Genomic DNA, 23,110 nt, shown 5'->3' on the forward strand with positions numbered 1-23,110 from the left:
TTTAAATAAAAATAATTAGACAAATTATTTACATAGTGCATAGTTCTATACATGATGCCAATGGCATGAAGGGTGATCAAAATATGGCTGAGTTTAAAGTGCTGACATTACATAAACTGTTTCCCAATTCCAAGTTGTGTTTTTGTTGTTGTTTTATTCCTAAATAAATACACTTCAGAGTATTTCAAGGTTCATCTAAAGATATGTGGAACCGCTGTCAGCTACTATTTCGAGTTGCACTCGAGCGGGCGTATAAAATGGAGATATTCCAGTATACTAATATAAGAAAAACAGTAAAGACTGGCGTTGTTTTACTTTTAGATAATCCGTGTTTATATTCCGTGCAGACTTCTCAGTGTGTGCGCGGTGACGGCAGAGGCGCTGTGCATCCTGTGGCGTCCTATTTCCGGGTCACGTGTTCTCTACGTCACCACGCAAACCCGGAAGCGCCCCGGCGCTTTAATCGTGGAGGGAAACTCACGCCTGAATCCGACCTCAGGGCGTCCTGCCGTCACTCGGAGAAAACTTTCTCGACGGATGGGATTCTTTTTCAGATTCAGAGAAAATGCCGAGGTCAAAACAAAATCGCCCGGGTTTTAGAGGCGCAGACTAGGGTCGCCGCCATGTCCCGGCTGCAGCTGCAGGGCTCGGCGCTTCTCAGCAGGCTTCTTCTCCTCCACCTTCTCGCCAGGACACGACCTGTGGCGATGTCAGTGTCGCGACGGTCCGAGGGGGACCCGGTGCCCCCCAAGGGGCCCGACACGTCCCGGGATCCGGGGACGGCGGAAATGATGGCCGTCCACAGGCTCCACCGGGACGCGTGTGAGGTATGACGGGAGAAGGTCGAAAGGTGCTATGAGAACTGAAGAAGTGTGTGTATCTGCAGAATGCAAAACAACAACGTGTCAGATCAAACGTGGGAAAAAGGAAAAAATACGCACATCCGCTGGCCAGTAAGAGGATGGTTGCTGGATCCAAAAAGTCCACCGCAGTGAGGTTTGAAAAAACACCGCACACAAAAAGTGCTCCAAAAATAAAGATAATTTATTTTACATATAGTCCAAAATACTCACATGTCTGGTAAGCATCTGAGGGAGAGCCTCTGCTTGCTCAAAATGTCAAAACATTTTTTGACTATATGTAAATGATCTTTATTTTTTGGTGCACAGATTTTTTTTCCAAACCGATATTCTGATCAAACACGTGGCCGTCTTCATGCGGATTTTAAAGAGCGTCTCAAATGAAACTTTGCAAGAAATGATAACTTTAAATGAAATGTCCTTTGACTCCCTCCCCCTCCCCTCATTTTTGATTTACCCACCTCAGTGTTTAGCGAGCCGTCGGGGTCGGCGTCGAGTCTTCAGAAACGCGTGAAATCAACCTCGACCCTTTTCTTCATCCTTCCTTCCAGGCCAGATCTGGATGGTTTGCTGACGGAGCATCGGTAACAGATTCGCCCTCAGGAGAAACCTGGACGTAAATATTTGAAGAGGTGGAGGCGGCGCTGGGATCAAACCTCTAACCTCGTGATTATTCCTCCTGAACCGCAGGCGCACTATCATTAAGTTTATCTTATTGAATGTTTGCATAATATTCATCTTATCGGGGTAGATCGAGAGTGTTTTATTTAAAATGTAGCCTTATCAATCCACGAACATACATGTTGAATACATTTTTACATCCAATTGTTTTATGAGATATTGAAAACCGTTAAAAAATCATTTCACCCCCCGGTTCAAATACCCTCCTTTTTTCCTCGGTAAATCCTTTCATGAAATTCGACGAGCAAGACGGCGAAAACTTTGAAAACAGGCAGAAATCCAAGGAATAAGCAGCCAGAGACGTCTAATACGCGGGTTAAAATAAAAAGGAAGCGTCGTGGAGCGACATCTCTTGCAGGAATGTATTTCCTTTGCGATTCGGCGTCTTCGCCCTGCAAGCCCACCTATGAGCACGCGATGGCCATTCCGTCCTTATGGAAGCGCCGACGATGACGTTATCTAACAGTCATTTCCCTAGAGCCCTACCTGCGCCACAGTAATGATCGGAATATTTCTTGTCAGTTCCATCATCTCCGCCCGCCCCTTCCCGTCACGCGGCGGCGGCGAGGCGCTGACGGCCGCGGATAGGTACATCTGCGTACAAGCCTTTAGGCTTATCTGTTGTAAATATTGCGCTTCCGAGTGGCGGATGAAGTGGAGGCAGGTCGGCCAGGACCGAAGGAGAACGTTCGGGCCTGGGTGGGAAAAGCACAATACAGAGGGCGGCCCCGCGATGCCACCTTCACTATGTGGCTCTGCAGCGCCATGTGAAATGACAGGCTGTGTCACCAAAAGGCCCGGGGCTTTTTTCCCTTCGTGGCCTGTCAAAGCTCACCAACTAGTGGGCTCTCCGTTTGAAACAGACTGAGAGATGACATTTTCTAACTTCCTAAGGGATGGCGGCGGAGTTTAGTGGTTTTCACTCACAGAAGGTGGCCGCGTGTCCGTGCACGCTCGGCCGCAAAGACGGCGAGGTCGCGCCGTAAATGAATCCGGGCGCGCGAGACTAAATGGTAGTACGGCGACCGTGCATGTGTTCACATATCAGCACAATACAATTTTGATTTTGTTTGTTTCAGGAGGCTTCCACTTCCGTCGACGTTAAATCGACGTCGCTTTAGATGATCGGCGATTCGATAATAAGCAATTGGTGTCCAAATTGTGCCGTTTCAATGTTTGAACTGACACGGTTTATTAGTGAGCATGTAAGCGATGTATCACTGCTGAGATGAGATCATAGTTACACCCTGCACAAAGAGTATCAGCCCTACGCTCGGCATTTATTCCACCGAATGATTTCACACGCCTTCATGTTGGAATGTGTCTGCGCCCGTGATGTATTCAGGGGTCGTGATGTATTCCGCGTACGTGTTTTTTTTTTTTTTTTTTTTTTTTTTTATGTTGCACTAATTATCTTGTAATGTTTCCATTACGTTCAGGCAAGAAAGCGGACGTATGTCGACCCTTCCAGCGGATACAAGGTGTTCACAGAGTATGCCCACCTCCAGAGAGGGAAATGCTGCGGCAGCGCATGCAGACATGTGAGCGCTTTGTTTTCCATAACACCATGTTTTGTGTTCTCCCACTTAACTGTCTTTTGTTCTGGGCATTGCTTTGCTCTCGTTCTGTTCTTAAGCTCCGTTCTGTTGCATCCTCTCTCTCTCTCTCTGTTCTTTTCTTTTCTGATCCAGGCCCTGTTTTGCAATAATAATTGAACTTAGATGCTAATAGCGCTCCATAGAGCATGGTTGTAAAGAGAACATTTGCATTGTCTGTCCATTGTGTTTTAAAGAATTCATTAATTTAAGCCTGACGTTCTTTCACAAAAGCAGCACAACAAAGAAGGAATCATTTATGCTCTGAATGATTTCATTTTGTAAGCCAACGCTCCTCCAAAGCCTGCTGAGCTTTGTGTAGGAAAGGACATGGACAAACACCGAGCGCAAATTAGAGCAAACTGCTGAACTATCTTTGACTTTCTTTAAGTTGACAACAACGTGCGCGAGTCCAAAATCCCCCGGAATAACACGTGAATCGTGCAAAAGCACGGACGATGGAGGCAGAAAAAGAAAATCTGAAATATAATCTACTCTCCCGTTCACACCTACCGGCGTATCGGTCTTCATCGAACCTCTTGCATGTTTCTTGACGTTGTTAGAGACCTGCACATCCCCACGCAGACACGGGGAGAACTTGCAACTTGTGTGTGTGTGTGTGTGTGTGTGTGTGTGTGTGTGTGTGTGTGTGTGTGTGTGTGTGTGTGTGTGTGTGTGTGTGTGTGTGTGTGTGTGTGTGTGTGTGTGTGTGTGTGTGTGTGTGTGTGTGTGTGTGTGTGTTCGTGATATCCGGCTTCCTCCCTCAGTCCAAAAACATGCAGTAGGTTAATTGAAAAGTTAGTAGGTGTGAACTGGTTAAGTGTCTCTATGCGGCCCTGCGACTGACAGGTGAACAGGATTTGCTCATATTTAGCGCGCGTGCAAATATATGGAGGAAAAAAATAATAATTTGACTTTCTAAATGTGAAACTCGGCACAGTGTGACATCTAGTTTCTTTTAAGATGTCGATCGTGTGAGTTTTGAGAGCCCGTCACGTATCGGATTTATTTCTTTTTCCCGCTCGCTGAGACGACATTTACTCCGGTGTCTTATCAGCCTCCAATAATAATAATGCTAAAGTCATTTATTTCGGAAATAGTCATTTGCTATTTGCGACGCGATGGCAGGGCTCTTTGAATTTGTCATTTTGCAGCCGCTCGGTAAATCCCTGATGCCTGTGACGTTGCGGTAAGCGTCAGATGATGGTGAGTAAGCGGGCCCTGCTCCTCTGCTCCGGTCTGACGAGTCCCCGTCCTCCTCTTCCTCTTCCCCCGTTCGTCTTCGCTCCGTTTCGTCCTTTTGTCCTCCGCTTCCTCCGTCGCGAGTTGTTCCTTGCACATGTTCACATCTTGTCCTCCGTGTGACTTAAGTTTTGCTCTGCGTGTAGCCGTTTAACACCGTTTAATTATTTCTCTCTCTCCTGCAGTGTCCATATGGTCAAGTCAACGTGAAGGACCCCGCAATGAAGAAACAGTTTAATTCTCTATTTTATGTGTAGGCTGAGCGTGTCAGAGGTAATTTGTAAGATGCAGTTTAAACCAGAGCCCGCCGTGCGTTGCTGTGGACTATTGTGAGACCGTGTTTTATAGCGGCGTGCCGAATGATGAAATATGGGTAATGTCTGTGCAATACCTTCCTCCTATAAATCACAACTACTCCGAGGATTATTTTCATTCTCGCAAGACAGGGAGGGCGGAGAAAGGTTTTGTTCTTCTGAAATTCATGTAAAACAGTATTTTATCGGTTTCACGTTGGTATGTATTTTCATACTTGTCCGATGAAATACAGCGAGCTTCCCTTTTTTGGTCCTTTTTAAGAGTGCTTGATATTTTGTGCTACGCCTCTCTGATGTATTAACAAGGGTTGTGGGAGTACAGCAATGAAAACTAAAAGTGCATTTTAGATGTTTGCCCTCCAGATAAAGGGCATATAAGAGAAAGTAGCGACGGCTCGACGGATAGTCTTGCGCTCTCTCGCTTTGCATCTCTTATTATTTTCGCTCCCAAATGTATGTCTCCATGAATATTAGCATCATTTACACTCCAAGAGTGCTTGACTGAAGTCTCTACCTTTGACTGAAACGCTGTGCTGTTAAAAATAGGCAAGGGCCAAGGGTCGGCCCTCGCACTCGGCCGCCCCGCTTTTCCACCGCTTGATGGAATCAGGCTGTTAACAAACATGCCATGGAAATCAAGCAGCGGCCCCGCCGGACTCGCCGTTCAGCCTCCTGGCAACACTTGGCTACCGCGTAGCTCCCCGCGACTGCTCTCCTGAGCCGCAGCCTAATGAACTCCGGGGCCGTCTTATCTCCGCGCCGCGTTAGATGGGTTCATTTTTCAGCGCGCGCATCGCCGGGCTTACTCCGTCCTAACGCTGGGTGTCTTCTAACAGGCCAATAGAATAAAGGTTACGCCAAACACCGCTCTTTGTAGCCCACAGGAATAGTACGCGGAAGGGTCAAGAGCTCGCGCCGAACCAACTACCTGCGCTTGCCGGGGATGTTGGGAGAAGATGCGCGACCGGATTTGTGAGTTCACGCGGGTGGGCAGCGCCGTGCCTCCGGGTGACGGCTCTGAACATGTCACACACGCTCGCCCGTCTCCGCCCGACCGGGCAAACGGCGTCAGGATGAGAGGATTTGTCTGCCGTGGAATTCTGTCGTAGACGCCTACTGGCGCGGCTACGGTTTTCCTCAGCGGGTCGGTCCCAGAGGCGAGTGCTTAGTGATCGGAGCGAAGCCCTGTTAGCGGCTACAAGGAGATCCGTGATCCCGACAGTGCCGGGAAGGACAGGTTCTCGGGAATGCGTCGTCGGGCCTGATGAGAAGCGAATTTATTTGGTGTTATTCTAAAGTGAGGCAGCGGAGCGTGCGGCGGCAACATTTCCGCAGCGGGACGGTGAAGGTGTCACATCCGTCAAGCGGGCTACCTGGGCCTGCTTGCCCGCCGCCACTCTGAGGGTTTTGCCCGGGGGCTTTTGTGTCACATTGAAGTAGATGCCTTGCCATTCAGGCCCTCCACGGTCCCGCAGCCTGACCATGAAATAGGCCAACTTTCATGTCTGCCTCATCTCTCCACGTCCATCCCAGTCCATTGATGGCACAGTTTGAGATGATTTTCTTTTTTTTTTTTTTTTTTTTTTACCCCATCACGATCAAGTGTAGCAGTTGACCGAGACGTAAACAACACAGGGCTCTCCTCTCCGCTACTGTAACGGTCAGTCGTCGCATTCGTGCACGTTTAAAATCCGATCCCGAATGCGTTTTTTTTCGAGTCACCGAGAAATTCTCTTTTATCTGATTGTAATTTTCCGTTGTTATAAATAAATGGACACATTTTGCCTCTAAGTTTCTAATCACAGCACGCTGGTGGAAAATAAGCCTTTTTTTTATTTCTAAACCTTTGTTTGCTTCACTATGTGAGCAGAAACACATGGCGACAGACAATTCCCTCAGTGGAGACCAGCTCCAGATTAACGGCCAACATGTTAGGTGTTTATTTTCAGGCGTTTTGTTCTGAACATCTTTGACCTTCAGCAGAAGCATATGCTGTTCTGAAGCAGCGTGGCAGCGAGCTACCGTACGCCTTTCTACGGGATGATGACATTAGCCGCAGAGAAAAAGAGAGCTGTCCAGTTTGGAACTGTGACCAGACACGCTCTAGTCACAACCAGTTGACAGGCCAAGCTGCCCCCCTCACACACACACACACACACACACACCCACACACACACACAAACAGGCACACAGCAGCCCTGCGGCCAGTGGCCCCAACCATAGTCACTTACAGTGTCTCCATCTCTGTTGGCCAGACCAGCCAGAAACTGACACAGGGTTGGCGGGGAAAAAACTTGAGTGTCAGTCTTAAGATGGCTGAAAGCATCGTCCGGGCACCGGTGTGTGTGTTGGGGTGTGTGTGCGCAGGGCCGACGCGTGTCTTGATATTCCAGCAGCATTTGAGCAGCCCCTACATCAACGTCTGGTCGTTCTACACACACAATGTCAGCTCGCCTCGGGGCAGCAGCGTCCACAGTGGTCATATGGACAACCAGATCCCTGTGGTTGAATTAGTGTTTAAAAAACACACACACACACACACACACACACACACGGTCGCTGAGTGACAGTCAGGGCACCAGATTCCTTTGGACAGACAAGGCTGCAAATAGCACAGAGGAGCGCTTTATCCCTTCGCCCGCAACTGGTGGTCAAGCTCATGCCAGGCCAAGATGTGGCGGCCAGATGAGCCCCGATAAAAGAAGAGTCGCCAGCACCTACGTGACCGACACACACCCCGGCGGGGGACCTTCCCGCCTCCCGGTGCACGAACGCGGCCTTATCATTCGTACGTTACTTTAGTTCGCTTCCGTCGCGAGCGATTGTTTCTTTTTTTCGGGAGGGGGGGGGGGGAACCGCGAAGTGTGTCGCGCTACACACCCCGCCGACCCTCTGTCCTAAATGAAGGTTTAACAGTGAAAGGGTGGACCTTGTTTGACAACATATACAAGCGTGACCTAAATCACCGTGTCTACCCAGAAAAGGCCGCTTTGTTACACGGCGATAAAGGACATCAATCTATCATGTTACCGTGTCCTTTCTAGTGTGGCCAGATACGGACTAATATGCGCGCCAATCCCCAGGTGGATACTCTGTCCCCAGAGAAGATGGAGGGGGTGTGTGGCGGCGGCGGTGGCGGCGGCATGCTCCGCAGGCAGGGAGGGGAGGCAGGCAGCAGTTGGTGTGCAGAGAGTGGAGGCTCAGGCTAGCTAGTTAAGAGCTTCTCTTTCCTATCCTCCATCTGCCAGGGACCGGGGTTGTGATTTGAGCTCCAGCAGAGCAGAGCAGGGAGGAGATGGAAGGAGGGGTGGCGGTGGGGGGCGGAGGGGAGGAGGGAGAGGCCTGGAAGAGACAGAAAAGAGAAAGTGGAAGATGCAGGGAGTTGGAGGCGGATCTTAGGGAGGGAATGAAAGACACGCACTATAATGCCTAAGAAATCAATCTAGTGGCTTGGTCTAATTTTTAATCTACATCACCTGAAACACACTTAAGGGTTCTTATTAGTATTAATGTTTTTTTTGTTTGTTTGTTTAAAGCAAGCCATCTTTTTCAAAAAATGTTCATCCCGTCGCTTCAATAAGGAGGAAGCTGTGTGTTTGTAAATATTTCCACGATGCCTTGCCTTCCTCTCACTCTCACACACACCCACCGCAGCTCATGTGACTGGAAGACGGCTTTACGGCGCTTCACTCCTCCCTCTCTTCCTCCTCCTCCTCCTCCTCTTCACTCCCCCGTCCTCTCCTCAGCTCCGTCAGTGTTTTACCCGTGGTTCCCTGAACCGCCGCGGATCCTGGGAGAGCCGTCCTGCCTCCTTCCTCCCCTTCCCGTCATCCTCCCCTCCTCTTTCCGGCCGAGGCTTTGGGAGTGACCGAGAGCTCCCTCTGCGGAGACTAACGTGTCACTCGAGGTGACCCAGAAACGATAACGCCGGCTGAACCCTGGACGTGTGGTATGATAACCGCCGTGCCCTGCAGCGGAGAGGAGCCAGCCGGGCGTCCCCGGGCCGGAGCCGTACCTGCGGCGGCGTTAAACCGGCCCCGGTATCCCGCTCAGAAGGTGCGCTCCGGATGGTGCACAGTGAAACGGATCCGCACGCCGCTGCATTATTGATGAGATACATTGTGATGTCAAAGCAGACAGAAGGAGCGAAGCAAAGTGACTGTTAACGGTGACTGTAAGCAGCAGGATCATTTGCGCAGGCAGTACAGAGGTGGAATTAATCGTCACCCACGGCCCCGGTGCGCAATATTCTATTCACTTGTTGTCAGAGGAAATCACCACGGCGCGCTGTGTAATCGGGCCTCCCGGATGACCTCTCTGTGTCACGTTAACCCTTGGGTTCAGGTGGACGCGTTTCTAATTACATTTGTTTTTGCTTTTGCTCCAGATTAGAAAAAAACAAATAAAAAGGTGCTCAATAAATTTACATGGCATTTTATAGCGAGATAGAGGAAATATCGCCTCATTAGAGGCCGGTCCGACTCAAACACGTCTTCACAACATAAGCAATATTAATATTCCGGATACTCTTAAATTGATATTATAAGCAGCGGTGAATTTTTCATCCGTTTTTTTTTTCCCTTATTCATTAGCTGTTGCAATGTGAGGTCAAATGTGTCTTGAATGGGAAATACGCCCAATGTTGCTGTGAATTCATATCGAGTGTGTGGGCCAGGTGGGACAGAGCAGGGGGCGTGCACGTCACTAAAACACATTAGTAATCTAAGACCTGAATTCCATTGATACTCATTTATTCCTGTTTTATGATATTTACATCGTGGATGGGAGAGATGGGATTTTTATGGGGTATTTAGAAATGCATGAAATGATGGGTTGCTTTTAGGAAAATCTGATCTTTGGTGGCATTAGCTTTTTGGACAACTAAAGCACATTTCAGAAATAAACATTTAACAGAATAATTTCAGAGGTTTAAATTACACGTGTGTCTCGCTTGGGAGATCCATGAACGAACGTTTTTCCTCGCACAAAAAGAAGTGGCCTGCTCTGCGTGGTGACACAATAAATATTCTATAGTCGCACCATGATAGCACACTTCACCCGAATCCCGCAGAATATGCGTGGAGCCGATAACCCCACTTCGATGAATCCATCCGAGATTACATATTATTCTTGGCTATCGAATTCAAGCCGCAAACATAAATAAAAACAAAAATTAAGGTCATGAAATCGCGCATGTGTCAAGCAGGTTATTTTTTTTCCTCTTCGTCTCCGGATCAGATGCGGCCGTCTTTAACCCCCGCATCCAAGCTGCGGGTGCCTGCGGGCCACCGGCTCCCGGCCGCCGGTTCATCCGCGCGTTCCGCACCGTGCCAGAGGAATATTTAAATGTCTTGTGTTTTTAATTGACGTTCGCACCCGAAAGCGCAGCACGGAGACGAGGAGCACCGCCACCCCCCTCTGCACCTACCCCCAACGCACACACACACACACACACACACACACACACACACACAGACACACACACACACACAGACACACGCACACACACACTTAGGTCTACCGGCAGCGTCTCCTCCCGTCTCCTCCGCTCAGTGCACAGACCGGAGCTGCTCCGCCTGCACGCCGCACCGGGCTCTCCCCCGCACAGCCGCAGGTAAGAGCCTCTCTCCGGGCTGGGGCTTTCTGATGGAGCGGGGAAAAAGGAAAAGGAAAAAGAAAAGGTCGTTGGTTAAAAATGAAAATAAGGCGGCGGAGGGGAGGGGGGGGCGGTGATAGAGCAGGGGCTGCACAGGAACGCACGGATGCAATCTGGATGCAAATCCAGATTAAAATGATAAAACGAGCAGGAACTCTCCAGGATGGAGATCTTCGTCTCCGCACCTCCGTCCGGTGATGCTTTACCGAGGAATACACTCCTTTTTTTAATTTTGATTTCACCGGTTTAAACGGCGAGGATGCTTCGTCTCCTCGATGCAGCTTTGACCTGGTCGTTATTAAACTTTAATTATCGATTGTTTTTAAAAACAGCGCCAATTCGTTTGAAAAATATAAAGAAAACTCAGCCCACCGGACGGGATTATTAATCTGAAAAAAGCAAAATACCCCCCCCCCCCCCTTTTTTTTTCCTCGTTGATCCTAATTTTATTTTGCCGTGAAAACAAAAGATGGTTGACGTGAACAATTAATTTCGGAAATGTGATATTTCGAATTCGGGCGTTGAATTTTGTTTCAGTTACAGAGCAAGAGATTATTATTATTATTACTATTAGCAGTAAAAGGAGCCGCTCGAATACCCGCGTGTGATCTGAGAGAATTAAATAAAAGGGAACGAAATAAAACATGAGGCTAAATAATAATAATAATAATGATTAATAATAATTCCTCGGTGTGCACGGATGAAATGTAACGGGTCCGAGAGACGCCTCACAGCCGCAAAGCGACGGCCTTTTATTTCTAATGCTTGCATTTTGAATAGACGTCGGAGGGGTGGGGAGGGGGGGCGTCTTTGTCCAGGTGATATCGAGTCCCCCCACTCACACACACACACACACACCCACCCGTCCTCCTTCCGAGTGTCTTTGAACGCCTCCGTGGGGCGGGGGGTGGGGTGGCTTGGCCCCGGGCAGCTGCGGGGTCCGGCCCGGTCCGGCAGGGTTACAACTCTGCTGCCATGGGACCCCCAATTAGAGACAACACAACTTCCTGGTGGGTGGGAGTGTGTGTGCGTGTGTGTGTGTGTGTGTGTGTGTGTGTGTGGACGCGGGGGTGGGTGGGGGGTTAGGGTGCATGACGATCTGGAGATGAAGCACCCACACCTGCCCCCCACCCCTACACACACACACACACACATACACAGACGCACACACACACACTTTTAGGAAATCATTTGGCCTTCTGTCACCCGATCGTTCTAGTTTTGTTTGTTTGTTGTTTACAGATCAACACTCCGGCCTGTCCGGGTTGTAGCTGGTCGCCTCGCTTCGTCACGATTGTGGGTCTAAAAATATAAAAGTATAACGCGTTTGCGTCACAGTTTGTGCGGTTGTGTTGCGTGTCTCGCATTAGATCAACCTGGAAGAACCCGAATTTTCAAAATACGTTAAATTCTGATAATGTGCAACACCGGATGGGGGGGTTCCCCGTGGACTCTCGTTTCTCTCTCTCTCTTTCCCTTTCTCTCTAACACACACACACACACCCACACACACACACACACACACGCACATTGACAAACACACACACACATGCCCCCTGTTGTGTTGTCACGGTAGACAGTGAAAGAGCCAAGAATGGACCTTAAATACGCGAGACGGCTTTAGAAGAATTATCCTATTTAATGGACGCACGTCTGCTATAATCCACCTTTAAAAAAAGGAGATTACAACGAAAACATCTCCAGGATCTAAAAAAATATAAATTGTAAATCTCCAATTGTAGCGGTTGATACTGATTTTTTTTAGGTCGGACCAAAACACAATTTATTTGCGTCGATTTTTTATTTTTTTTTACAATTTTGTCAAATAGTTTGATGCGTCCCCGCCTTCTTAGGATCACCCCCCCCAAACACACACACACACTCACGGTTTCACTACTTTTCTTACAGGTAGCTCAGTTAATTCACGACAAAAGTACAACATCAGGATTAACATAAAGTCAATCATCCCCTCGTTGCTGTGATAACATTATCCTGCCGTTTTCCCAACATTTACATGATTAACATTATTAGTTATATTTGCTTAAGACGTGTTAAATACATTATAATCCGGCCGTGTGTGTGTGTGTGTGTTTAGCTTCGTATCTGCTGAACGTGGGGAGTAAAAGTAATGAAAACGTCAGTTCCTTCAAGGCTTGGTCTTTGGCTGGGCCTGAATGGAGGAGGATTTTAAGGGGAGGCTGACACTTCTTTGTCGGAGAATAGAACTCGGTGACGATGGATGGAGAGAGAGAGAGAGAGAGAGAGAGAGGGAGAGGGAAGGAGGGAGAGAGAGAGAGAGAGGAGGAACTCCTCCTACCGAATTATTCAGACTGGGCAGGCTTTGCTCTCTTCACAAATAGGACACGGTTTCTCAAAATCCAGGCAGTCCCAACCTGACCTCCCAGCACAGAGGACCCTGAGACAGAGAAATAGAAAGAGAGAGCGAGCAAACAAACAAACAAACAAAAAAAAAAAATCAGCACAAACTTTGTCATTGTCTTCGGCCACAGCGTAGCCCCCCCCCTCTCCCTGCCTCCCACCTTCACCTCCTGGTCGGCCTGGCGCATCATCTGGACTATATGGTTTTGTTTTTGTTTTTTTCCTTCCTGGAGGAGAGACAGGCACGGAAAGAAGGAGGGGGGAAGCTGCTGCGCCACCATCACTCCTCCTGTCCCACCCATGCTGTAGCTTCTCGAGGGTGTTTTCCTCTTCTTCTTCTTCTTCTGCTTCTTCTTCCCCTTCTTCTTCCTGTCCTCCTTCTTGCAGTTGTTGTTTTGGACTGTGGCGAGGAGCTGATCTGACTCTCCGTGTCGCCGCTCCTCAGTCGGATGCGCTGACAGAAGCGGGCGCAGCGCTGCGGTACTTCACGGTATATGGAAGTTGTGGGCTGCAAGACAGAGGCAGGCAGTTGCACGTTGCGTCCGGGACCGGGAGCCATGCTTTTCCACGGGATCTCCGGGGATCACATCCAAGGGATCATGGAGGAGATGGAGAGGAGGTCGAAAACGGAGTCTCGCCTGGCGAAGGGGATGCAGCTCAACGGGAGAGAGTCGGTAAGGGTCGTCCCGTCCTGCTCGGAGAAACACAATAGAAAACAAAAACAAACAAAAAAAAAAAAAAATCAAAAACGGCCCGTTTCCAAACCGGAGACGCGACGTGAAGCCATTTCTTTTTTCCTTTCTAAAACCGGTTGTTTGACTCGAAGCCGTTTCCCAAATCTGACAACTAAACTCTAATAGATCACTCTCTGTGCATTTAGTCCACCATTTTCTATTTCCAGCCCTATTCCGTTGTGTAATAATTCAACTTCCACCGCCGCGGTCGGTAAAACACAGCTCGCCTGTCCTTAAATCAGAGCCAAAGTCATTTCCTTGTAATTATTCGTCAATTATTTCATATTCAAATTAAATGACTCGTATTGTGAACGTGAAAGATACTGCTAACGCTCTTATAATTATCACCTTTTTTCGGAGGGAAAAATATATTTCCAATAATCGAACCGTTTGTCTTAATAATGTCCGGCGGGAAAAATAAATAAAACCGTATTTAAAATATAGAACAAATGCAATGCAGTTATGTAGTTTTTTTTTTTAATTCGGGCCTGAATTGAATCCAAACTTCCAGATTGTTTTTTTTTTCCTCTCCCGGCGGTCAGGAGAAATCTCCCCAGGTGAATTTTGAAAATAACCAAAATGTAATTTAAAAATAATAATAATAAATAAGGAAAATAAAAATAATTGCTCGTCGGTGTCAATCCAAAACAATAAAATAATACTATTATTGAGGATCTCCACGGCGCCGGAGGCTGCAGCACCTCACCGCTCTCCCCGCCTGTCCTCCCCGGCCCAGACGCTGCCCTCCATGAGCCCGGAGAAGCCCGCCCTGTGCGCCGGCTGCGGGGGCAAGATCTCGGACAGATACTACCTCCTGGCCGTGGACAAGCAGTGGCATCTGCGGTGTCTTAAGTGCTGTGAATGTAAACTGGCGCTGGAGTCGGAGCTCACCTGCTTCGCCAAAGACGGGAGCATCTACTGCAAGGAGGACTACTACAGGTAAGAGCGGCCAGGTCGGTGCGCAGGCGCAGTGGGGCGCAACCGGGGAGCTACCGGGGTGCTACCGTGGCCCCGTTTACTTACCGTCGTCTGTGCGTCAAATGTGAAAAAGCGAGTGACGACGACGAGTTGTTTCTTTTTCTTTTGGCACCTGGAATTATGCAGAAAATGTTTGACCTAGTTAGTGAGAAAATATATATAAAATAAAAACAAAACCCGTCCCCTGACTTTCTGGAACATTCTCCCCCGGGCCCTGCGGGGGAAACAGGGAGGCTAGCTTGTTTTTTTTTTTTTTTAAGCTAGCGGCGACAATCCGACGATGGTATGATGGATTTATTTATTTTGTTGTAATTAATAAATAGTGGGGTGTTATATTTTAAGAACTTAAAAGGGCGGGGGAAGCGGTGGATTCGGAGGGGAGGTAGGGGGTGAAATGAACACCCACCCCGGTTGTCCTCGGTTAGCATCCAAACACCGGCTAATGACGGAGAACCCCGTTGAGTTTGCTCGAGGCCGATGCTAATAGCGGTGTAGCCGGGTGGAGGGTTAGCTAGCGGAGGGAGGTCACTCGAGGCTCCCCGGAAACGGTGGCCCGTCGCCGGGTGTCAGCTGGCAGCCGGGAGGGCGGGGGAGACGGGACGCTTCCCCCCTCCGGCCGGCCCGGTCGAGCGCGGTGTCTGACGGTGTGTCTGTTCCAGAAGGTTCTCCGTGCAGAGGTGTGCCCGTTGCCACCTCGGCATATCAGCGTCTGAGATGGTGATGCGGGCCCGGGACTCCGTCTACCACCTGAGCTGCTTCACCTGCACCACCTGCAACAAGACGCTGACCACCGGAGACCACTTCGGCATGAAGGACAGCCTGGTCTACTGCCGCCTCCACTTCGAGACCCTGGTGCAGGGGCCGGACTACCACCCGCAGCTCAACTTCGCCGAGCTGGCGGCGAAGGGCGGTGGCCTCGCCCTGCCGTACTTCAACGGCACCGGGACTGCGCAGAAGGGAAGGCCGCGCAAGAGGAAGAGCCCGGCCATGGGGATTGACATATCCAGCTACAACGCAGGTGAGGAGGCGGCGCACCCTCCGACCCCTTCGCCTCTCTGCGGATTCAATTTTTTTATTTTTATTTTTATTTTTTTGCGCGCGGATTTAGCGTCCAAAAACAGCATCCTACTTATTTTGTAATGCTCCCTCCTCATCAGGTTTGGAGAACGTTTTTTTTATCCGTCTCCAAAATGGAGCCATACTTCTAAAAAAAAATACACACACACACACACTGACAAAATATTAGAAAAAATATAAACTAGTTTTCATTCCCCCCCCCTATCCTTGCGCCTCATTAAGCTCGACTTTTGCCCCTGTGCGCCTCAACATCTACACCCTTAACCAAAAGCACGTAGCTTTTTTTTTTTAATCTGCATAGTTATTTTGCGTTTTTAATACCCTTATTTTATTTTTTAATTTGCGTATTTTTTTGTGCGTCTGGATATCGCACCGCAAAGAAAAAAAAACAAACGGCAGTGGGGACGGGGTTAAATGATGTTTTGCGCCTGAGAAAGACGCACCTTTTCGCACGTCTTTTTTGACTTTTTGCCGTCTACAGTAACCGTTCACCCGCTGTGAAAATGGACCTCCGGTGGAAAAAAAAAATCCCCGCGGCGCCCCAATTCTCTGCGCTCCCCGCGAATTAGAGCGCGCTTGACGGGCTCGTCATTGTGCGCCGGCCGGCCCTCCCCTGCGCCCGGATGAATAGGGACGAATAAGGGTAATCTGCGCGTTAATTGTTCTGCGTTAATTGAAAGCGACGTTGGAATCCCCGGCCTGCAGCGCGCCGGCCAGCGCGGTTCTCAGGGAAGCGGCCGTGCGGAGGGGCCCTGCCGCGGGGAGAGGCCGCGGCGCCGTGCGCGCTCCCGCCGGAAGCCGCTCCGGCCGTCGGCGCCACCCGAAGCGAACCCCGTTGTTCCGTCGCGCCGACGGCCGGAGCTTCTCTTCGGAAGTGCCCCAAAACTAGCTCCCTTTCGGAAACCCCTTTTTTTGGTGCAAACGGGAAAGGAAATAACGGCAGAGATGAGAGCGACTCTGCCTCTGATCCCACGATGAAGAGCTGCGGGGACACTCATCCTCCCACTGGGAATATCCTATTTGTCATCTGGGATATTTGAATAGATTACAATACCACTTTTTTTTTTCCTAAAACCAGGAATTAATTGTTTATTAAATAATTCATTTCCCGGCGATCAGATTCATATAAGCAGCTACCCTGGAATGTATGAATATATTGGCAAAAATCAAACAATTCTTCATTTACTCGGGTGGAAGCTGCAGTCACCCCAGATACCCAGATACCTTCCCCCACCCCCAGCCCTTTTTGTTTTAGATCCGTGGAATACAAAAGCCCAAGCACACCCAGGACGCCTCCCAGAGTCGGGGTTCATACGCGCCGCTCTGCGGACCGGGTGCAGGACGAGGGTTCGCTTCTGAGCTTTTGTTTGCTCTTCAGCGAGCACATCCGTGCGTGATCCAACCGGGGAAGGGAAGGGAAGGGAAGGGAGGGTGGGGGGGAAGCGAAGGTCTGCCGTGGATTCTTCGCCACTCTGTAAAGTTTGCTCTTCTTTGGCTACAGAGACCCCTAGTGGGTGATACCTAGTGAAACACAATGTGGTGAAGGGTGGAGGAGATGGAACATAGATGTCAACGATTGTCATATTAATGGCGTCTGAGGAAGAGGTCTGAAACAGCAGCCCACCCACCCGTCCTCCCTCCACCCCCTGTTCTCACCATCGCAACACCTATCAAAGCTCATCTCAGTCCGCTTTGCTCAAACTGACTTGTAAATTTCGGCGACGCAAACAATTATCCGCGGCAAAGTTGGCACTTTCCCTTGGCTCATATGTATATATTTTGTCACTTGCCGTGTCTTTGGGCCGGGTGAAAAATGACTGGTGAGCGTTCCGGCTACAGGCGGGGGGGAAAGACATCCACGCGTGCGTATTTTGGTTTCAGAAATCCTCCTTTTCAGCTTTTGTGACACGAACCCGACACCCTAAAGTGGCGTTTTGCTTTCCAACTGAAACCCTCCAGCGATACTTTAACCGATTTTATTTTCTCTACCCGCTTTTGCTTTTTTTGTAATAGCGTACAATTATGCAGCGACGGCATTTATGAAGCGAAACCGCGCGGTGTATTAAAAACCCTTCCCCTCCAATGCAGTGAGAAATGTGGATGTGTTTTGCATTTCGCCATCTCTCTTTAAAGTATTTACACAAACGAAGCCGGTGACAAATGAGACCCATTAGGCCCCGTTAGTCTTTGCAAACACCAGCAAAACTAAATTAGTCAGGTCCCAGTCCGCGGCTGAAATACATCCCACACGCTCCGTTTGAACACAGTTAATGTCAAAGCTTTTCTTTGTTTCTCCGTCCGTTCGATCTGTGTTTTTTTTTTATCGTCGTTATTTGTCCTAATTGTGTTCTAAATTCACCGAAACACGCCACGTTTCTATCGGGGACTCGCGGTGAGGGGAAATGACCCAACGGCCGTTTTTTAACTCCCATTTCATCTGCTGTAACTCTCTGTTCCCGGAGATACGCGTAACAAACCGTTAAGGGTAATGTCCACCTGTAAAGCTGTCTTTTTCTTTTCCCAATTAAAAAAAAAAACCAACCAAAAACGACCTCGATATTATGGTCGCACATCTGCGTCATTAGTCTCGGAGGCAATATATGGTCTTTTTGCCCTTTTGGACGCTCAGCCACCCCGCCGCTCTGCTCTCCCCTCCCTCAGGCTGTAACGAGAACGACGCCGACCACTTGGACCGGGACCAGCAGGCCTACCCTCCGACGCAGAAGACCAAACGCATGCGGACCTCCTTCAAGCACCATCAGCTGCGGACAATGAAATCCTACTTTGCCATCAACCACAACCCAGACGCCAAGGACTTAAAACAGCTGGCCCAAAAAACAGGCCTCACTAAGAGAGTTCTACAGGTAAGCAGAGAGCCATTCCTCTTACTGATCTGATCATCTCATTATCTGTGTGTGCACCCACTCCTCCTCCATGCCCCCCTCCATCTCACCACCGCCAGAATTACCACTGAAGCATCTTTTGTTTTTTCGTTTGATCGGTCCATGTAGTCATTAGATGTCCGACCAGGGTTTTTTTTTATTTTTTTATTATTTAATCTGAGCTCTTGCAGGTCTTTGTGTTGTTTCTTGGGAGAGAGTAGTTCCTTAGCAGAGAAAGCTAAGTTTAAAATGATTTAAAAAAGGAGAGTGCACATGTCCTTGTCGTCTGGGGAACAGAGGAAATACTCTCAAAAGGAAAAGAAAAAAAAAAAAAGAAATTGCTACTTTAATTGTTAAGTCTCACACTCTGGTGGATCAGGAGCTAATTGGTTCATTGTTCTCTGCCCCTTAAGATGAAAACAAATTGCTTGATGAATATTTACATTCATGTAGGAAAGGGCTACGGGGTGCAGTAATAGCTGTGATAAGGTGTAATGTAAAGCACTGTATTTCTTTCTTTTACACACACACAAAAAAAAAAAAAAAAAAAAAAAAAAAATTCAATCGTCTATTTAAACGCAAAATAGTAAAAGCCACACTGGGATTGGTTTGCAGGTTTGGTTCCAAAACGCAAGAGCCAAATTCAGAAGGAACGTTTTACGACAGGAGAACGGAGGTGTTGATAAGGCTGATGGCACCTCACTCCCTCCGCCCTCGTCCGACAGTGGGGCGCTGACCCCCCCCTCCAGCGCCGCCACACTAACAGACCTGACAAACCCCTCTATCACTGTAGTGACCTCCGTCACCTCTAGTTTGGACAGCCATGATTCGGGGAGTCCTTCACAAACTACCTTGACAAACCTTTTCTAACAAGCTAGAAGACTGATTTTTATTTTTTATGCTATTGTATTTTATCTGATTTTATTTCTTTCGTTTTCTTTTTTTTTGTTTGTTTTGTTTTGCTTTGTTTTGTTTTGTTTTGTTTTTTGTTTTTTTTCCTCGATTTGCATTCTTTTTAAGTGACACCTTTAAATCGACCAGAGACAGCTCCTTGGAACAGAGAGTGCTGTACTGTGTACACAAACAAGAACGACAAGAGCAAAGAACGGCCGCATTAAAAGACGAGGAGATCATTTTAATGCGCGGCTTTGGAAAAACCACGTGGCAGCCGTGTCTGTAGTTGACTCACAGCGTGCGGAGATTGATTGAATTTTGGACGGCGAATCGTTAACGAGATAGACATGGATTTCATCGGAAAAAAAAGAAAAAAAATTGATCTGAAACCTTGTAGGGGTGGGTGGGTGGGAGAAAAAAAAAAAGAACAAAACAAAACAATTTTCTTTAACTTGATTTGAATTTATTTGTACATTTGTGTCTAATTATTGGAGGAAAAAAAAGCCCTTCTTAATTTAAGGTCAATTGGTAAATTAGAAATTAATCTTGCTATTTGAAGCCCTGTATATGTATGCACTGTGTTCGCACTATCCAATCTAAATATCTTCTTGGTGTTCCGGAATAATTTGGGGAATAACTTGTAGAATGTTCTGTACGTGGGTAACTCCAGAAAACAGGCTTTAATTCTTTCCGAATGTTTTTCGGTCTCGGACTCGGACGGGATCAGACACGGGTCGTTTAAACAGCCGCCCATCCGGGCAGGTAGAAAGCGCAGCGTACAATTTGCGTCCCGATTCGAAGCGACCGTGACGGTGAAAAAAAAAAAGAAAAAAAGAAAAAGGCAAGAGGCAAACCAGAGCAGCGGGGGAGCGTTTCTCATGTGACGCGGTCACGCTCGTAGTCATTCTTTCCCAAAATGAGAAACGGGGCAAATTGGCACGGGAGAGCGCCGCCGCGATCCGCGACCGAGCACTTTTCTTTTTCGGATCCGTCGGTCTCGTAGAACGACCGCGGTCAAAATCGATCCCGTCGCACGAAAACGTTCACGACTCCACGCGTAATCCCGATTGCGCGGCGACAGCGTACCGCCCGGTGAAAAGTGCATTATCGTTCTATCATGTTGCTCAGGGTGACGATGGGATCTTTAAGAGGGAAAGTGGAGCGGGGGGTCGTGAGGCGAACATTCAAATGACCTCAGACAGGTGGAGCTGAAAGGCAGCTGGTGGGGAAACCATCGTCCGTGCGTTCTCCTTTTTTTTTTTTTTTTCGGCCATAATTGTAGTTTTCGTTAACGACGCTCGCCGCCGATCAGACCAAAAAACACGTTTCTTCTGGCTGAAGGTTAGAGATTAGAAAATGGAATCAAATAAAACGAGGAAGCGGATCTTCGACGGAGCGGATACGTTTTATCGTGAGCGTCGCGGTTTGTTCTCTCGAGGAACAAAGTGGCTCTCTAGATCTACTAAATGAAGTAGACGCCTAACTCAGTTTTACTATGTGCCTTATGCGATAACTTGGAAGAAAGTTTGTGAAATTCAGGATCTATGTGTTCTTTGTTAACTGACTCACACCCTTTTGACGCCTCACTAGTTTTGTACTGTTTTGCATCTTATTTTCGAAGATCTTTTTATGGTGTATCCTGTTAAAAAGGGGGCAGCGATGTCATAGAAAGCATTTGTGCACTCTTTCAGATATAGTTGGGTAATCCAAGAACCTTATATATTGATCTTCGTGTTAATAGTTGAGTACAGTAAGTGTTCTATCAAGATTGTCCATGTTTCCCTGTTTCTTGATAAAGATGGTGTATAGAAACTATTTCCCCTTAAATATTTATGGACCAAACGGTTGTTATATATCTTATTAAATTTGTGTGAATAAAATACTTTGCTTTAAATGGGTTTTTATTTTTCATTGCACTTGCCATTTTTTGTGTTCCCTCTTGAATACGATTTTCCGTTTCTCACATCAACAAACGAGAGAGCATTTGGTTATCGATGAGCCGTTTGAACGTCGTTCTTCATTTTTGCCTCCATTTTTTAATTTCTATTTCCTATTTTATGGTGTTTTATGGTTTTTGACGTAATGCCCCATGGATTTGCATCCAAACCCTGCAGTCAGAAATATGGAATTTGTTTTTTAATGCATGAACATGGCTTTAAAATTTAAAATAAAGGAACGCTGCAAAGCATATATTGATACCTATATATATATATATATCGTAGTATATATATTTATGTCTAACATATTGGTAAACCTAAAATGAAGTAAAAGTAATTGCAGACCCCTTAAAGCCAGGTTGCTCTGTAGTTAATATATTCTTACTCTATCATTTCTTTCAGGGAGAACAAATCTTGGGGCATTACAGCCATACATCCCGACGTTTGAAAATTCCCTAAAGTATTAACAGAAGGGGGAAACTTTGATGGGAATTCCTCACCATTGAAGACAAAGACTATATTAGGATAAGATGCTAGCGTATTGGGAAAAAAAAATAAAACAATGTTTAAAAAAAAAAAAAATCAAAACAAAGCAAAAAAAAAAAAAAAATGTTTCGAATCTCCCACAGATGACCTTTTCTAAACAAAAAAGTTTGTCCTGAATGTTTGAATCCATCAACGGAGGAGACCCCAACAATGTATAGTGATATTTATGATGCCAATGTGAAGAAAAACAATGTGTGTATTGAAATGGCACATGAAAATGTGTGGATATAAAATGTATTGTAACATAGCTAAAAAAAAACAAGAAAATGCTGAAGAAGAAGAAGAAGAAGAAGAAGAAGAAGAAGAAGAAAGCACAGGATGTAATTAAAAGACAGCAGACATCCAGTGTGAAAACAGTGTGAAACCCGAGACAGTATGGATGTCACTGGTAGGAACACACACACACACACACACACACACACACACACACACACACACACATACCAACAGACAATGCTTAACCTCTGTTCTACTGCCTTGCTCTTATATAAGTACAGTCTATACATTCCCAAGATCCTTATTCTCCACAACACACACACACACACACACACACACACACACACACCACACACACACATGCGCACGCACGCACAAACATATGCACATACGCCGCTGCCCCCCTCGCCAAAGGAATCCGCTTGCTAAATAGAAGTTTTCTTTTGTCACGAGTGTCATTTTTTTCGCAAACACATGGCCTCCTTGAAAGTCGGCAGCAGGATGCCCATCAAATGTGATGAGTGTATGAAGAGGACTGCAGAGCTGGAGCCGTGCCATCTGGCTGTACCCAGGGAGGGAAAGGAGGAAAGAAAAAACAAAAAAAAGAAGAAGCAAACAAACAAAGCAGATAAAGAAGAGATTCTCGTTTTGCATGCGACTCATCTTGTTAACATTTTCCTTGAGATGTACATTATTTCCTTTGATACGTTGTATGATTCATTGTCAGCTGCAAAATAAAGCATATGAAACTTACGTCCCCGACAGCCATATAGCGCCTAACATTGCGAGGACATGTGCAGTGACGCCTCCGGCATATTTGCTCCTGATACTCCTCTCATAGTGTTGTGGGGGTGGGGGTGAAAATAATATTTATTAGTCTCTCACTGCGGACCAACACATGAAAACGGTAGCCCAAGTACACGCCATAACAGTCATAACAATTTAGCTTTCGAACCCCCGAAAGAGTCGCACTCCTCGATTTTATTTGTGAACTATTTACGGCGTTTTTTATTTCATCTAAACCCCAAAGGTTATTTCAAGGTGCGCATTTCAAGGGAACATTTTAAAGAGCGGTTTACCGTGAAATATAGCTAACGTGTCACAAAATGGACGGACACC

The 23,110-nt window shown here is 47.4% G+C and overlaps 2 protein-coding genes across 7 annotated transcripts; both read left to right on the plus strand.

Annotated features, from left to right (window-relative positions):
* Positions 1 to 275: 275 nt before the first annotated feature.
* LOC147226145 (uncharacterized) lies at positions 276 to 4,597 on the plus strand. Its single transcript, XM_086161959.1, has 4 exons — positions 276 to 827; positions 1,412 to 1,476; positions 2,981 to 3,082; positions 4,564 to 4,597. Exons 1-4 carry the CDS (start codon positions 624 to 626, stop codon positions 4,586 to 4,588), a joined length of 396 nt encoding a protein of 131 aa, XP_086018085.1. The 5' UTR covers positions 276 to 623; the 3' UTR covers positions 4,589 to 4,597.
* A 4,756-nt stretch (positions 4,598 to 9,353) lies between these two features.
* lhx9 (LIM homeobox 9) lies at positions 9,354 to 22,045 on the plus strand. Of its 6 annotated transcripts, none has more exons than XM_086161566.1 (6): positions 9,354 to 10,306; positions 13,115 to 13,401; positions 14,198 to 14,400; positions 15,102 to 15,457; positions 18,178 to 18,380; positions 21,632 to 22,045. In XM_086161566.1, exons 2-6 carry the CDS (start codon positions 13,222 to 13,224, stop codon positions 21,686 to 21,688), a joined length of 999 nt encoding a protein of 332 aa, XP_086017692.1. In that variant the 5' UTR covers positions 9,354 to 10,306; positions 13,115 to 13,221; the 3' UTR covers positions 21,689 to 22,045. The 6 variants fall into 6 exon arrangements, with proteins under 6 accessions (XP_086017692.1, XP_086017691.1, XP_086017687.1 ...); XM_086161565.1 differs by having other exon boundaries at positions 9,357 to 10,306; positions 15,099 to 15,457; XM_086161561.1 differs by lacking the exon at positions 21,632 to 22,045 and adding an exon at positions 19,014 to 19,670 and having other exon boundaries at positions 10,169 to 10,306; positions 15,099 to 15,457.
* The last annotated feature ends 1,065 nt before the right edge of the window (positions 22,046 to 23,110 follow it).

Source organism: Fistularia commersonii, chromosome 16 (genome assembly GCF_037954325.1).
Source record: "Fistularia commersonii isolate RoL2024-O1a breed Wild chromosome 16, RoL_Fcom_v1.0, whole genome shotgun sequence".
Taxonomy (NCBI): domain Eukaryota; kingdom Metazoa; phylum Chordata; class Actinopteri; order Syngnathiformes; family Fistulariidae; genus Fistularia; species Fistularia commersonii.